Source organism: Zonotrichia leucophrys, chromosome 19 (assembly GCF_028769735.1).
Source record: "Zonotrichia leucophrys gambelii isolate GWCS_2022_RI chromosome 19, RI_Zleu_2.0, whole genome shotgun sequence".
Classification (NCBI taxonomy): Eukaryota; Metazoa; Chordata; class Aves; order Passeriformes; family Passerellidae; genus Zonotrichia; species Zonotrichia leucophrys.
Window position 1 is genome coordinate 9073388 of NC_088188.1, and position 17332 is coordinate 9090719.

Genomic DNA, 17332 nt, shown 5'->3' on the forward strand with positions numbered 1-17332 from the left:
TCCTGAATGAAGGTATTTTTCTTAAGGTCCTGAATGAAGGACCTCATGAAGGTGCACCTGCCCTGGCCCTGCAGGTGACAGGACAAGTTGTGCTTGCTGACACCAAAGACTCATCATGGAGAGCTCCCAGCTGAGCTTTGGCTAAATGGCATCCCATGGGAGATGCTGAGAGTTTGGAATGTCAGGATGGTTCTGCTGTCTGGGAATGCTGCTGTTGAAAGGATCCATGTGGCCTCCATGCTGGGAGGGAGGAGAGAATTTCTGATCTAAATTGGAAGGACTTCTTCTCATGGTTCTAACGTGGTTTGACACGGTCTATGTTGCCTAGCAATAAATAATGAAATGAATAAAAACTAGGTTAGCTGGAACAAGTTTAATCGCTGTTCCCAAATCAGCTTTTAAAATCCAAAGTAATTTAAAGCTTAGATGATGGGATTTTTTGTGTGGCTTTTTTTTTTTTTTTATGTGTGTGTATGTGTCTATGGATGTGTTAAATCTTGCATGCAGGAAATTTTGAGATCAGTGGCTTTGCTTGTTGGGTGTGGAGTTGGCCATTGTTGGCATCTTCTGCAATAAATTTAAACTTGAAAGAAATTGAGAAGCTGTTTTGGAGCAAAAGAAGCAGAAGCACATGTTTGTGTGTGTTTCTATTAGTAGTTGTGAACTGCTGCTTTTAATTTATGTATAAACTTGTCCTTTAGTTCCAGGCATTTCTTTCTCCACCCTGGTCAGGGCAAATGTTTCCTCTCTGGGGTGTCCTTGTCCATCCATTTTTTCTGCTATAAATCAAGAGGAAAGAGTTTACTTTTAACTATTTTGGCCAATATTGGGTTGGCACAGTCTGGGCTTTCCTCCTTTGAGGAACTGGTTGTCCAAATTGCCATTTTAAACTAGCATTGGTTACGTCCTGGATTCTCTTGGAGTAATTCTATAAAGCTCTCTAGAGCAGCTGGAAAAGCTGATGAAAGCTTTTAAAATAAAATAGCAGTGTTTGTTTAATTTTCAGGCTCCGATTCTTTTTTGAAGAAGGTCAGAATGTCAGCGTGCTTGATGAAAATAACTGAAGGAATTGTGTGCTTACTCACACAATTTCATCATATGTAACCCAGAACTACAGGAGAAATATGTAAATAGCTTTGACAGATCTGTGTAAAATATTTTATTGTTGAGAAATGTCAGTATTTCCTACCAGATAGCTCAATGCCATGTGATGCTGTGAGCCCTTCTGGAGTGAAGTGGGGGAATGGTGAACAGATGTGTGCTCTCGTGGCAAACTTGGCCCATCCCTCCCAGCAATGTCCAGAATTGGGATCCTCTCTGCTCTCAGCAAAGTTGGGCTCTTCAGAAGGGTCAGTTCAGGCTGTGGGAGAGAACCAAAGCCTGCCATGGGTGTGTGTGTGCTGCCTCTGCAGCTCCAAACACTCCTGGCTAAAAGGAACATTTCTGTCATGGCCAAGGTTCAACGTGACCCTGCAGCAAACCCCACACACAGGGACCTGGAAAAAGCTCTGAATGCTGCACCTGGGGTGCTGATACATCTCCTACCAGCCTGCTGCTCTAAAACTAACAAAAATAACCCTTAATACAACTTCTGCATGGTTTTCATTCCTTAGCATCCATTTAATCAGCCAAACCTATACAAAGTTTATACTTTTTTGTAGATGTGGCTGACTTAATTAAAAACCAAACTAAACCCCCAACAGCCCCTCTTGTGTTAGTGAGTATTGATCTTAAGCACAATCTTAAGAATCAGTTTTGAAGCTGTATTTTTGTATTTTATCCCATGTTACTCTGCTGTCTTTGGGACTGTTCTTTGCATGAAGGTTCAGAAACCTGGGAAGGAATTCCTGGGCCTGTGTGATCTGAGGAAATTTGGGAACCTGGGAAGGAATTCCTGGGCCTGTGTGATCTGAGGAAATTTGGAGTCCTGGGAAGGAATTCCTGGGCCTGTGTGATCTGAGGAAATTTGGTAACCTGGCAAGGAATTCCTGGGCCTGTGTGATCTGAGGAAATTTGGTAACCTGGCAAGGAATTCCTGGGCCTGTGTGATCTGAGGAAATTTGGGAACCTGGGAAGGAATTCCTGGGCCTGTGTGATCTGAGGAAATTTGGGAACCTGGGAAGGAATTCCTGGGCCTGTGTGATCTGAGGAAATTTGGGAACCTGGGAAGGAATTCCTGGGCCTGTGTGATCTGAGGAAATTTGGTGTCCTGGCAAGGAATTCCTGGGCCTGTGTGATCTGAGGAGATTTGGTAATCTGGGAAGGAATTCCTGGGCCTGTGTGATCTGAGGAAATTTGGTAACCTGGGAAGGAATTCCTGGGCCTGTGTGATCTGAGGTAATTTGGTGTCCTGGGAAGGAATTCCTGGGCCTGTGTGATCTGAGGAAATTTGGGAACCTGGGAAGGAATTCCTGGGCCTGTGTGATCTGAGGAAATTTGGAGTCCTGGGAAGGAATTCCTGGGCCTGTGTGATCTGAGGAAATTTGGGAACCTGGCAAGGAATTCCTGGGCCTGTGTGATCTGAGGAAATTTGGTGTCCTGGGAAGGAATTCCTGGGCCTGTGTGATCTGAGGAAATTTGGGAACCTGGGAAGGAATTCCTGGGCCTGTGTGATCTGAGGAAATTTGGTGTCCTGGGAAGGAATTCGTGATCTGAGGAAATTTGGTAACCTGGGAAGGAATTCCTGGGCCTGTGTGATCTGAGGAAATTTGGTAACCTGGGAAGGAATTCCTGGGCCTGTGTGATCTGAGGAAATTTGGTGTCCTGGGGATGTGAAGTTTGCCACCAGTGTGCTTTGGATGCTCATTTATCTCACCCTGCACTTTGAGGCTTGGCCAGCACTGCAGAGAGTTGTTCCCTGTGTTTTACAGCTGCACATTTCAGTCAGGGTGGTTGTTCTTGCTGGGAATCTTCAGTTCCAAGGAATCAGTGTACAGTGGAGCAGGCAGTGCCCTTGGTGTGGAGGGGACTCCTTGCTCTGGCTGAGCTGCAGGACCCCCCTGTGTCCCTGCTGTCCCTGTGAAGGATGTGCACGTGGAGCTGTTCCTTTCATGGGCAGCTGATCCCATCTGGATTTTTCCCAGTTCTGTTTGCTTCCAGAAGGGAGATTTTCTGTGCTTGCTCTCCCAACAGCAGCAGTGCTGGCAGGGCCAGGAGGGAGGCTGGGGTTGCTGCTCGGTGTTGGGCTGTGAGAGCAGCTCCTCCAGCAGCCCTGCCTTCCTGCTCTTGCTCTGCTGGGCTTCTCCTCCTTTATATTAAAATAAAAATTCCATGGCATTGTACACTGGAATTTTAAAGGAAAGTCCTGAACGTTCATAATTGGCACTGGTGTGGTGCTGAGCAGGGAAATCAGAATGAGACAGATCTGAGTGTTTGCTCTGTCATATGTGACTCCTAAACAAATAAACTTATTAAAATAACCTCTATTATATGGGATCTGTTAACACTTGAGCTGTGGGAGCAGGAACCCCTCAGCTGTGCCCTGTGCAGTCACCAACCCTGAGCTGCTCCTCCCTCCCTGCTGCTCCAGCAGCCCTGAGCAAAGGAATCTCATCTGGAATCTCATCTCTGAGAACAAGTTCATAACTTGGAACTATCTTATTTGGGTACAGTTAGAGTTGGTTTATAATTTAAATTTTAATTGGTGGATTTTTTAAACACATTTTTAAGGAAGGTTCTTAAGAATAGTAGTTATGAGTATAAACTTTGGGGTTAAAGATTAATTAAACTATTTAGTAATTTGAAGTTTTAGTAATTAGAAGTATTTTAGTAATTTGAAGGGGGTTTTTTTTAGGATAGAGATTCTTTGAATATACTAAACATTTTTTACCAAGATTTGAAAGTGGTTACAGATAGGATTATGAGTTTGGATGTGAAAGTGTGAAGGTGGAGGAAGTGTAGTTGGATGAGACACTGATTATTTAGTATGAAAGCAGAAAGAAGAGAAGCTGGGTTATGGTTCAGCATCTCCCTGATGCTCTCTGAGGTTCCAAGTCTGGTTCCACTCCTGTTTCTCCACAGGGCAGGGCTGGAGCAGCTCCCTGAGGCAGGGGGTGTGTGCTGGGGTCTTGTTGCCCATTTTTAAGTGGGTGATTTCATCTTTCCAGATGAATAAAAAACCACAGAGAGAATTTTGCTGAAGGTTTTTTCTGCAACCAAACAAAAATTTAAAAAATCTTTGTATTTATCACAACCTGTTTTGGACACTTGGACACTACAGAAGCTCATTAATGTGGTTGAAATGAGTACACATTAAATGAAAATTTGCCAAATAGGAATGTAATTCTCTTTTCTCCTTTCAGTTGTTTTGTTGCTGCTTTCAGGGATGTGGCTGTGTTGGTTTTATTCCAAAATCCCCTCACAAATGTGAGATGGAGACTGATCTGTCCCACCCCACTGTGCTGCTTGAATTGCCTTTGGATGAGTCTGCTCCTCTTACTCATTACTGGGGTATACCTGCAATAAATATAATTAGGAAAGCTGTCAGATTAATTACTATTTTAGATAGAAATTATATAAATCAAATATGACACTCCTAATGAAGTACCAAGGGTTTATGTGAGGGGCATCTCTTGGAGTTTTTGGTAATAATTACAACTTGCTAAACTTTAACACAATTGAAATAGCAGTAAGCAAACAATTGAGTAATCCTGAATTGGTGGGTGGATCTGATAGACAGCTAAAAGTCTAGAATGCTAAAAGCTGCTATATTACTTGTATGGTTGCTTTTTTTTCCCTTGTAATTGGGAAATAATGCAGCCATTGCAGTGGGTGGCAAAGCAGAACTTGTGTCTGATGAGTTCAGTAAAAATGGTGAAAAAACACCAGAGAAACACCACACACCCAAAACAAAAAATACACAAACCACCCCACAAGCCACTTGAAAATTCATAAGTGATAAGGTTATCATAACTTGCTGCACAGGTTTCAGGGTAATTCTGTTTACCACAAGTCTGGCTTCAGATTTTACAATGCCAGGCCACCATTCTCTCTTTTTAAAACTTCCCACAGAAATAGAAAATATAATAAGTGTATCACTTCATGGGAAGTGACTGCTGGAGAACATTCCAGATGCCAATTTGGCTTTATTTGAAACCTTTGTACATCTTGTAGTTTTCTTGTTTTGAAGGTTGCTTATCATAGTTCTGGAGAGGGATTTTTTTTTTCTCTGCCTCATTTTGCCACGAGGAAGAGGAGGCACTGAGGGTGTGAAGGCTGAGGTTGGAGGAAGAGGAGGCACTGAGGGTGAAGGCTGAGGTTGGAGGAAGAGGAGGCACTGAGGGTGTGAAGGCTGAGGGAGTGCAGCCCTGCAGAGGAAGAGGAGGCACTGAAGGTGTGAAGGCTGAGGCTGGAGGAAGAGGAGGCACTGAGGATGAAGGCTGGGGTTGGAGGAAGAGGAGGCACTGAGGATGAAGGCTGAGTTGGGGGAAGAGGAGGCACTGAGGTGAAGGCTGAGCTGGTGTGCCTGCAGAGGAAGAGGAGGCACTGAGGATGAAGGCTGAGGTTGGTGCAGCCCTGTGGAGGAAGAGGAGGCACTGAGGATGAAGGCTGAGGCTGGTGCAGCCCTGTGGAGGAAGAGGAGGCACTGAGGGTGAAGGCTGAGGTTGGAGGAAGAGGAGGCACTGAGGATGAAGGCTGAGGTTGGAGGAAGAGGAGGCACTGAGGGTGAAGGCTGAGGTTGGAGGAAGAGGAGGCACTGAGGATGAAGGCTGAGGTTGGAGGAAGAGGAGGCACTGAGGGTGAAGGCTGAGGCTGGTGCAGCCCTGCAGAGGAAGAGGAGGCACTGAGGATGAAGGCTGAGGTTGGTGCAGCCCTGCAGAGGAAGAGGAGGCACTGAGGGTGTGAAGGCTGAGGTTGGAGGAAGAGGAGGCACTGAGGATGAAGGCTGAGGGAATGCAGCCCTGCAGAGGAAGAGGAGGCTGAGGATGAAGGCTGAGGGAGTGCAGCCCTGCAGAGGAAGAGGAGGCACTGAGGATGAAGGCTGAGGTTGGTGCAGCCCTGTGGAGGAAGAGGAGGCACTGAGGATGAAGGCTGAGGTTGTAGCCTGAGAGGAAGAGGAGGCACTGAGGATGAAGGCTGAGGTGGTGCAGGCCTGCAAGAGGAGAGAGGGAAGGCTGAGGATGAGGCTGAGGGGGGTGGAGTGCAGCCCTGCAGAGGAAGAGGAGGCACTGAGGATGAAGGCTGAGGTTGGTGCAGCCCTGAGAGGAAGAGGAGGCACTGAGGATGAAGGCTGAGGTGGTGCAGCCCTGCAGAGGAAGAGGAGGCTGAGGATGAAGGCTGAGGTGGTGCAGCTCTGCAGAGGAAGAGGAGGCTGAGGATGAAGGCTGAGGTGGTGCAGCCCTGCAGGCTGCCATTGGCATGGCCACGGCTGCAGTGTCAGTCTGGGGGGATTTTTAAACCTGGCCCTGCTGTGCCATCAGCAATGTTTTGGCATTTACAGCTCCTGCCTGTCTGCCCCTCCCTGCCCCTCACACCAAGGAAATGCTGCTTTAACCCCATTTTAACTTTTAACCCCATTTCTGCCCTCCCTTCTCCCACTTCCCACGGTCATCTTTCCTCAGGAAGAGAATTTTACTTCTCAATCCCCTGGGATGCTGTTGGGAATTATTATTATTATTAAGGAACAGAACGAGATTTCTGGGTGCTAAAGCTCAAAAATTCCTTCATACTCGAGAGAGTTAACTACAAACCAAGGTTCACCCCCAGGTTTTGGGTTGATTTCTGTCTATTTAGTCTGCAACCAAGTGCTAGTGCTGGAATATTTTCTATTAAGGCTGCTGGAGTCTTTGCAGTGTAAATTTCCTCCCTATGTTAATCTTTAAATCAAACAATGTCAACACTTTTTTGCAGCAGCTCTAATGAGGCTGCTGTGGGCCGGCAGCAGAGCAGGTGATGTTTTTCCTTGTGCTGCAGACAGCTGGAATTGAGAGCTGCTGTAAGTAGGACAGTGCAGGATAAACAGCAGGAGCTGAGAGCATCGATCACATGATTGTCTCTTTGCAATATTGGGTTGCTACAGAGACTACAAGCAGACAAATTTAGCACTTTACATCACAAAGCAGTTTTCTCTTATTTAGCTTCAATTACACTGGTAGTTGGTTCATCAGGAAAAAGGAAACAAAATGAAGATGCTCTGGGTTTTTAGCTTTCGAGTATAAATCTGCTCTACAGACACTTCAGATTTTGTTAAGTGACAATTTTATAATGCATTTTCGTTTTGAACTTTGAAAAAATCTGGCTTAACAAGATGTTTGTAAATGTTTCAGGATGGGAAAGAGCAATACAGGGAGAGCTGTTCCCTGCCTTTGGACACAGGGGTGTTTAGAGCTGTTACCCTTCTCCCAAAGAACTTCTGCATCTTTATTCTTTATAGCACACGTGTATTTATTTCCCTGTGAAATAAGTTCAGATAATTGAGATTTGCAGCCTCAAATTAAAGGATGCTACAATCCAAGGTGACAGCTTTATTAGTTTTGTTTAATTTCTGAAATACAGGAAAGTGAGCAAACTCTTTGTAGTATTGTTTATAATTGTATCTGGAAAAATATATACCTTTGTGTGGATATATAAACTTCTTGCTGCCTCCTGAAAAAATCAGTTTGCTTCCTTTTAAAATACCATGCTGGAGTTTTAGTGTGTATAAAAATAAAATTGGTTTTATTGGGATGAAGCTAAGGCCTTAAATAATGAAGTTAATTTAAAATGTGGCAGTCTAAGGCAACTGTGGCTTATTCTGGAATACAGATTGCCTGCTGCATTTATGTTTGTTTTAGTGCACATAACTCAGTTATGGAATAAATAAATATTTTTAACTCTCAGGTCTAAGTCAAATCAAAACATCCTCAGCCACAAAGAATGCTTGGGAGAGCCTTTTGACAGGAGTCATTAATGATGTGCTTTGAACTGGAAGGGTTTTTCCTACTTTGCTATTAGCTATGTTTTTGTGCTTTGTGTTATCATGAAAATCAGCTTTCTGCTGTGCTTCCCTGCCTGGCCATGGGGAGTGAGCCAGGGATGCTGGAGAGCATCTCTGCTGCTGCCTTTGTGCAGGGAGAGCAGCAATTCCTGCATTCCTGACAGGCCCTGCATTCCCTGGGAATGGAGCTGAGCTGCCCTGCCCTGCTTTTGGGGTTGCACTTCTTTCCTGTGTGCTGATCCCAGATTCCCTGCTCCTTTAGGTCAGAACAGGACTGGGGAGTTTGGCAGTTCAGGATTGTGGATGGGGAACTGGGGATGGCACGTTTGGAACAGGGGGGGCTTTGGGAGGGCAAAGGTGGAGGGAGCTGGAGGAGAAACTTCTCAGTACCTGGGGGGTTCCTGCTGCTGCTGGGAGGGGCCCAGAGAACTGCCCTGCTGTATCCCAGCCTGGGAAAGGAAAGAGGAAAGGGAAAGGGAAGGGAAAAGAAAGGAAAGGGGAAAGGAAAGAGAAAGGGAAAGGGAAAGGAAAGGGAAAGGGAAAGGAAAGAGAAAGGGAAAGGGAAAAGGAAAGGGAAGGAAAGGGAAAAGAAAGGGAAGGGAAAAGGAAGGAAAGGGAAAAGGAAAGGGAAGAGGGAAGGGAAGAGGAAAGGGAAAGGGAAAAGGAAAGAAAGGAAAGGGAAAAGGAAAGGGAAAGGGGAAAGGAAAGGGAAAGGGGAAAAGAAAGGAAAGGGAAAGGGAAAAGAAAGGAAAGGGAAAAGGAAAGGGAAAGGAAAGGAAAGGGAAAGGGAAAAGAGAAAGGAAAGGAAAGGGAAAAGAGAAAGGAAAGGGAAAGGGAAAAGAGAAAGGAAAGGAAAGGGAAAAGAGAAAGGAAAGGGAAAGGGAAAGGGAAAGGGAAGGAAAGGGAAAGGGAAAAGGAAAGGGAAAGGGAAGGAAAGGGAAGGGAAAAGAAAGGAAAGGGGAAGGGAAGAAATGGAAGAAAGGAAAAGGAAAGGAAAAGAAAGGAAAGGGAAGGGAAAAGAAAGGAAAGGGAAGGGAAAAGAAAGGAAAGGGAAAGGGAAAAGAAAGGAAAGGGACTTAGGGCTCCATAGGGGATTTGTGTCACCTTAAACTTTTTTTCCTTATAATTCTTCATTTCCAAAAGAACCTCTATAATGGTAAGACTGTGTTCTCCATCCCAGGAATTTATTAGAGAAGGGAACAGTCAGATTTTCAAGAGGAGCCTCTTTGATGCTTTGAGTTGGTTTCAGTGGTGAAGGACAGCCCTTGGGAGGGTTTCCCTTTGGTGGCCGAGGTTGGGAACTCTCCATTCCTGTCAGGGATTGATCTGGGGGAAAATGCCCCACACTGGCCAAGATGTGCCAACTTCAGTCATGTTATAGCACACTGATAATGGTAATTAATTAATTAATGAGGGCCTTGGCTGAGCTGCTGTGTTTGTGCTGCTGGGCCAGGTGTGCTCTCCCTGCTGGGCTCTCTGGGCCAGGAGGGCAATTCCCCATTTCCCCATTCCCCATTTCCCCATTTCCCCATTCCCCATTTCTCATTCCCCATTTCCCCATTCCCCATTTCCCCATTCCCCCTTTCCCCTTCCCCCTTCCCCATTCCCCATTCCTGTTCCCCATTCCCTCATTCCCCATTTCCCCATTCCCATTCCCCATTTCCCCATTCCCATTCCCCATTTCCCATTCCCCATTCCCCCTTTCCCATTTCCCCATTTCCCCATTTCCCCATTCCCATTCCCCCATTCCCCATTTCCTCCTTTCCCATTCCCCATTCCCCATTTCCCCATTCCCCATTCCATTTCCCCATTCCCCCATTTCCCATTTCCCATTCCCCATTCCATTTCCCCATTCCCCATTCCCATTCCCCATTTCCCCATTCCCCATTCCATTTCCCATTTCCCCATTCCCCATTTCCCCATTTCCCCATTCCATTTCCCATTCCCCATTCCCCATTCCCCATTTCCCCATTCCATTTCCCCATTTCCCCATTCCCATTCCCATTTCCCATTTCCCCATTCCCCATTCCCCATTTCCCCATTTCCCCATTCCCATTCCCCATTTCCCCATTTCCATTCATTTCCCCATTCCATTTCCATCCCATTCCCATTTCCCATTCCCTTCATTTCCCCATTTCCCCATTTCCCTTTCCTTCTCATTCCCCATTCCCCCTTTCCCCATTCCCCCATTCTCATTCCCATTTCCATTCCCCATTCCCCCATTCCCAATCCCCCATTCCCCATTTCCCATTCCCATTCCCCCATTCCCATTTCCCCTTTCCCATTCCCCATTCCCCATTTCCCATTCCCCATTCCCATTTCCCCATTCCATTTCCCCATTTCCCATTCCCATTCCCCATTTCCCATTCCCATTCCCATTTCCCATTCCCATTTCCCTCCCTGCCCTGGGAGCTCTGTGCTCTCCCTCAGCTCTCTGTAAATATTTTGGTTGGGTGAGCGGCGCTTTGGCAGCACAAGGTGCTCCCACTTCAACTCCCAAGTCATTCACAGAGACAAGCCAGGAAAACAGGAGATAGTAATTACATAAAACAAACATTTTCTCTTTCAGCTGAAACATTTGGATTTTTTTTTTTATTTACTATTAAAATGTGCTTTTAGTTGGAGCCTTCCTGGTGCTGGTGCTGCCGTGGGGAGCTGATCTGGGTGTGGGTTATGGGGTTCTAATGCAGCCAAAGTTTGGGAAGCTTTGAGCATCTAAAGCTCTGCAGAAATCCTAACGTGGAGACCAAACCAGCCCTAATTACCTTTTTATCAAGGAGATATTTTCAGGTTTGCTAATGGAAACCTCCTGTAGATGTGGATTTTAGTGTGGTTTCCCCTCCTACCCTTCAGGTATTCTTAAAAAGGTAGAAGTAGAAATTGTATTGGATTTATCCACAGCAGCTTCTGGTTTTTCCCCCCATAAAATCATAATCCTTTGTCTCTGAAAGGAAAACATTTTTGTTTTGTGTGATTGGAGTGAAGAGGGAGCAGGGGGGAATCAATGGTTTTACACAAATGTATTTTAATGGAGTGGAGATGAGGACTGAAGGTTGCTTCAAACAGCATTATTGCCAAGGAGCCTCTTTCTTTATTTTTTATTTGTTTTTAAAGTTGCTTTCAGGATGGGACCTCAAGCTAATTGAATTCTGGTGTGTTCAGACCAAAAGTCATAAAGAATCCTTGTTCTGATGGCAATTCATATCTCTGCTCAGAAATCAGCTGGGAACTGGATTATTGATACCTAAATTCTGTCATTGGGACTTCAATGAAATTAATTAGAAATATTAATGGAGCAACTTGATGTTCAGAATAAGACAAAAAGATTTTTTTAGGATTTTGTTTTCAGAACTTTCTGAATAAAAATATATTCACCAATACCTGATTGTAGAAGTACTAAAAAGAGAGGTTATCAGTGCTGATTTTAGCATTAGATTTTTAAAAATTCTGTATCTGACCTTAAAGATGTCACTGATTCTCCCCTCATGCAGAATAAAATTTCAAAGTGTTGAGGTGTAGGGATTTTTTTTTTTTTTCCATATTTCAGTGGTGAGATGCTCTGCACAAATTACCAGTGATCTTCTGAGCTCCCCAAAATAGTCTGCAAATAAAAATAGGGTGAAGTCTCCGTTAGCAGGCAGGAAACCACCAGGCAGGTTCTGTTCCTGTGTCCTTGACTGAATTGTAAAGATAATTTGCCTATTTACCCCCAAGGGCTACGTGGCAGAGTTTTTGCTTGATTGGGATTTTTGTGAGGTGAGTTATTGAGAAGATGAGAGGAGGACTTAGAGCAATGGTGGAGAAAAGAAAGAAATAAATAAGTAAATAAATAAATAAATATATCCACCTTTCCCCTTTCCCCCCATTTTTCCTTTCTTTTTCCTTTTTTTTTCCCTTTTTTTCCTTTTTTCCTTTTTCTTTTTTTTCCCTTTTTTCCTCTTTTTTTCCTCTTTTTTTCCTTTTTTTTCCCTTTTTCCTCCTTTTTTTTTTTCCTTTTTTTCCTTTTTCCTTTTTTTTTCTTCCTTTTTTTTCTTTTTTCCTTTTTTCCTTTTTTCCTTTTTTTTTCCTTTTTTTTTCCTTTTTTTTTCCTTTTTTTTTTTTTTCTTTTTCCTTTTTTTTCCTTTTTTTTTCCTTTTTTTTTTTCCTTTTTTTTTTTTTTTTTTTTTTTTTTTTTTTTTTTTTTTTTTCCTTTTTTTTTTTTTTTTTTTTTTCCTTTTTTTTCCTTTTTTCCTTTTTTTCCTTTTTTTCCTTTTTTCCCTTTTTTTCCTTTTTTTTCCTTTTCTTTTTTCCTTTTCTTTTTCTTTTCTTTTTCTTTTTTTCCTTTTTTTTCCTTTTTTTTCTTTTTTTTCCTTTTTTTTCTTTTTTTCCTTTTTTCTTTTCCTTTTTTTTCCTTTTTTTCCATTTTTTCTTTTTTTTCCCTTTTTTCCTTTTTTTCCCTTTTTTTCCTTTTCTCCCCTTTTTTTTCCCCTTTTCCCTTTTTTTTCTTTTCTTTTTTTTTTCTTTTTAAATTAGATTATGGTAAAGTTTGCAATACTCCTCCCAAGCTGAGATTGTTCACTGGCAGCCAGGCTCTAGAAACGTAAAGAATTGGAGGATGTTCAAATGCATGAATTGAAACAAAACAATAATAAAAAGCCTGAGCCCTTACAATAATTTGTGTGGGGGCTCCAGCACTGCAGAGCTCTGGTTCTTCGTGTTCCTTCCTCCTTTTCTCCACTCCCTCCAAAGAGCTTCCCTGCGGTTTTGATTTTTTTTTTCAATTTTAATTAGAATTCTTTATTTATATTACTTGTGATTATTTCCACATGCATTGCTGTTTCTTAAGTTGTGTAACCTGGAATAATTTCAGTGTGGGGAAGCTGAGAACCAAAGTGGGTTTGGGTCCATGAAGGGTCAATTTTGCCTTTCAGGTTCGCTTTGTTTAAAGCACTTCAGGGATATTTTGTGTTCCTCAGCCCGACTTTCCAGCCTCCTTTTTTTACTGTGAAACAAAATATCCTCCTGGCCACAACGCTGCTGCACCTCTGAGAGAAACCCCCGGTGCTGGGCATTGTTCTGCTGTTTCACACTTGTATTTATAGCCGGGATTAGTGGAAATTGGGTGAAATTTGGGTTTTCCAGGCTCTTTTACCATAAGAGAATCTTCACAAGGATCAAAACTGCAGCTTGTTTCCTTACCTTGGTTTAAAGGACATGATAAAAGAAGGCACCAGGGAATAAGCACTTCAAGCCATGAAGAGGATTTCAGAATATTCTGTGAAATTAATGGTGCAGTGGAGGCAGAGCTGGCACAATGGCACTGCAGCACTGGGTGCTCTCTGCCCGGGTTATTTGGTTGGAAACCTCTCCCCTGCTGAGTTAGGGGAGAAAAGAAATCTGATTTGGGCTCTTTTTTTCTTGTTTGGAGTTTTGGATTTGGCTTTTGCGTGGTGACCTTGAGTTTTCCTTGCTGCTCCTCAGGCCTGGTTTTGCAGTGGTGAATTGAAATGCTCCTGTTATCATGCTGATGCCTCCCTTTGTCTTGGTTTATCTGAATTCCATCAGATTATGCCGGGATTGTTTGCCCTTTATCTGGCTAACAATGGGCTGTTTACAAGAGGTGAAGCTTAATTGCATTTAAAGTGTATATAGGGAATATGTGCTTTTATTTTGAAGTTTTATCTCGCTGATACCGAGCTTCTGAATCGTGTCTGTCTCAGGGAACCAAGGCACTGCCACCTCCTTCACCCTAAAACATCCAATACGGTTGGGGAAATAAAATTCACTGGGAAAATCAGTCTCCCACCATTTGCATAAGGATTGCAGTTTAATCAGATTTCCATACTGGAATTCAGTGGTGTGTTTTGGAGGCATCACCAAGATGCTCAGCTCCATCCTCAGTGCATTTTTAAATGAAACTTTCCTGGCATTCCTGAGCAGTGTGGGTTAAAGCATTCATAATTCATCCAGATCTTTTGCCCCAAAGCACAATAAAACCTGGAGATGTGCTCTCCCTCAGAGCAGCTCCTCACTGGGGTCGCTGCAGCTCCTCTTGAAGGTGCTGCAATAAAAATGTGCTGTTCTGCTCCTCCTGAGCACCCCGAGGCTTCTCCCATCCTTTTTTGGATGCTTTTGGTGCTCAGTTTAAATCTGCTTTGTTTTTGTCACTGTTCCACCTTTCTCCTCCCTGACTGAGGGTGAAAACCCATTTCCATTTCCATGGAGTGAATGCACTGTGCCACTTGCAGACACTTTTCATTCCCCATCCCATCATTTCCCTCGGGAAAGCAGCACCTTGGAGATGGCACTGGAGGTGTCCCCAGCGCCTGCAGCCGTGCAGGTTGGGGGTTTTGGGGTTGTTGTGGTGCCTCTGGAGCTGTTTGTGCCTCTCCAGGAGAGCTGTCCGGTTTTCGGCTGTTTGGAGGGCCTGGAAAGGCCCGGGGTGGCCTTGGGGCAGCCGCGTATCAAAGGACGAGAAGAGGCTTCAGTTCTTCTTTCGGTCTTTATGTTTATTAATTGTTTATCTAAAAGATTTTCTTTCAGCCCGACAGAGCTCTGCTCAGCAGCCAGCCATGAGCACACTGCTGCCCTCCGGGCGGGCACCTATCTTTATACCCAAAGTTACGTGTACAATATTTATCATTTTTCCCCAATACCATTTATTCTTATTGTCCGGTGCACTTTTAGTAATGACCAATCCGAAAGTGCCACCATCACCACAGAAGATGGAGGAGGAGAAGAAGAAGAAGAAGAAGGACAGGACACGCCCCAATTCCTCCATCTTACTTCTCTAAACCCCCCTGTACAGAAATCCTAAACCCTGTGTTTCACTCTCTAATTAACCAATCCCTTCACCATTCACCCCGGTGAAACCCTCCTGTCCTCATACAGGTGTCGTCTCCTGTGTGGGATCAAAGTGCAGCCACCAGACACTTCTGGAACATTCCAGGACTCCCGAGCCCCCCAAGGGTGCTCTCGGTGGCACCTCAGTCCTGAGGGGCTGAGATCCCACAGAGTGCCAGACTGGTTTCAGCCCAAGGAACAGGAATGTCCCAGAGCCTCCATTGCTGGGCTCTGGCTGTGGGATCAGAGCTGGTTTTGGGACACAGAGGTGTTCTGTTCCTTTCCAGGCTGCAGTCATTCCTGGAGTGCCTTTTCCATTGGGTTATGCAGAAATCCTCCCCAGTATCTGCTTTTTCACTGACTAAAATCAGGGTTTGCTGTGCCTTGATCCCTTTTCCCTGAGGCTGAGCAGGGTTTTGCTGCTCCCTCCTTACAAAGGAAGATTTATTTCTCACCAGCACTTTATGAAGTTCTTCTCAGGTTCTCCTTCTCTGGCCATGATGTTGGACCTAATTTAATGTCCAAATGAGAGCATCTCCTGCTTTTACACATCTGCTCCTTCCTGCTGGAGTGCATCAGCCTGGCAGACACTGGGATAACTCGCACCCACTATAACTGGGAAATGTTGTGCCTGTTCAGCTTCTCTAAAAGTGAGGAAATAAAAAGTTTTCCAGGTGGGCATGAGGATGTGCCACTTCTAGCAGGGATCTGCTTGGTTTTGCCTTCCTTTCTTGCTGTCCTTTAATTAAAATTGGTGAAATATATTTCATATAAATCATGGAGTTGATGTTGATGTGGATGTAACATGAAATGTTTCCTGGTTGTCCTTGCAGGGCTCAGCTGTGGTTTTGTGACAACAACACAGAGCAGGGCCCCAAAAATGAGAAATTCTCTGCAGAGTGATCTTGTGGAGTTGCTCACTAATAACAGCATTGAAGTCAGAGGTGTAGGGAGAGAAATGTTCATTGTTGGAGTTTTGTTGGGTTTTTATCCCCTAAAACTCAGGACCATGAGAGAAGCTGTCAGTGAAGCATCTGCTATTAAACATTGACACTTGCCTTAATGACTTTAATTAAGAATGTCTTGAGCCTTGGTTTTTTTAATTGATTGTATCTTCCCTTTTGTGTGTAGGTATGGGATTTCATTTTTAGTTACTTGATTGGCTTCAAGAACACGAAGATAACATTCAATTTAAATAACAAAACAAAACCACTTCTCAAAGCTGTTGCCATTCTTCTTGCTCTTAAAGAAGTGACTTGTTGGCTGATATTAAATTCTACTTAGTGAAGCTGTGACAGGACAACCTAGTTATGACCTCATTAAAAATAAAATAAGTTCAGAAGTATTTCTAGAGATTTTAAATAAATGCATAAGGTATAAAAATATTAAATTACAGATTTTTGTCTTGTAAAAAATTATGGTTTAAATTTCCTCAAGACAGCAAAATATAAAGTGTCAGACTGAAGAAATGGAACTATTTTAAATAATAGTATAAATATATATATATATTAAATATAATGTAAATAAAGTATAAATTTCCTCAAGACAGCAAAATATAAAGTGTCAGACTGAAGAAATGGAAAACTCAGTGCCTGTTGTTTTCTAGCTGATATTTCTTTGGGTTTGTAAAGGGAACATAGAAGGGTGAATGTAGAAGGGTGTTTTGGCTCCTTCCATTAATGAATATCTTGTGAGGAAATGCCTGAAAACTGCTGAAACAGAGACCAACTGATAGAAATTGTGTCCTTCAGCCTTGTTTTCTGCTGTTGCCTTTGCAGTGAGCACTTGTCCTGCTCGTTCACCTTCTTCCTGCACGGGGACAGCAACGTGTGCACGAGCGTGGAGATCAGCCAGCACCAGCCCGTGTACCTGCTCAGCGAGGAGCACCTCACCCTGGCCCAGCAGTCCAGCAGCCCCTTCCAAGGTGGGACTGCTCCCCTGGGCCTGCCCAGCTGTGCCCAGCTGTGCCCAGCTGTGCCCTGTGCTCACTGCCAGGCGCTGGGTCCTGGCCCTGCTGCATTTGCAGGTGCAACATTTGCATATTCATCTCTTGCTGTGTAATTGAGTCGTTTGTCCTCATCACACCCTTTCCAAGTGCTGTCATTTTGGTGACTTCAAGATTTTGTTGTTTCAACCTTGTAACCCCCAGATACCTTCACCAACCCCCTCTGAGACATCCATTTCTGGATTTAACCTGTTCCTCAGTGTGTTTAACCTTTTCCCTTGGCTCTTCCTTGCCTGTAAGTGCCTGTGGTTCCCCCAGCAGATGCAGGCTGTGCTCTGGAAGACAGAGGAGTGCTGGGGCCTGAGTCTGGTCAGTGGGGCTGTGTGATCCCTCCCTGCATGGCCTCACTCCCTCAGCACTGCTCAGTGTCCAAACTTGCTTTTTTTCCTGAATGCAACTTAACAGCAGCTGTGCTTCCCTACTATGGACAAGACTAAACATGAACCAGATCATTCCCTCTGCATTCCCTGTTGTTGTAACCAGGATGGAAGGATGAGGAAACACCTCAACTCTGCCAGGATCTGGAAGTGTTTCTTTATCCCACCTGTATCAGACTCCTTGTGAGCCCAGATGAAAACTTGCCTGTTGCT

General features: G+C 44.1%; 1 protein-coding gene across 1 annotated transcript in view; it reads left to right on the forward strand.

Moving 5' to 3' along the window:
• MED13 (mediator complex subunit 13) overlaps window positions 1-17332 on the forward strand; it is a 62124-nt gene that overhangs the window by 13353 nt on the left and 31439 nt on the right. The window contains exon 4 of the mRNA XM_064729071.1: window positions 16516-16661. Coding sequence (XP_064585141.1) covers window positions 16516-16661 — 146 coding nt within the window. The remainder of the gene's footprint in view (window positions 1-16515; window positions 16662-17332) is intronic.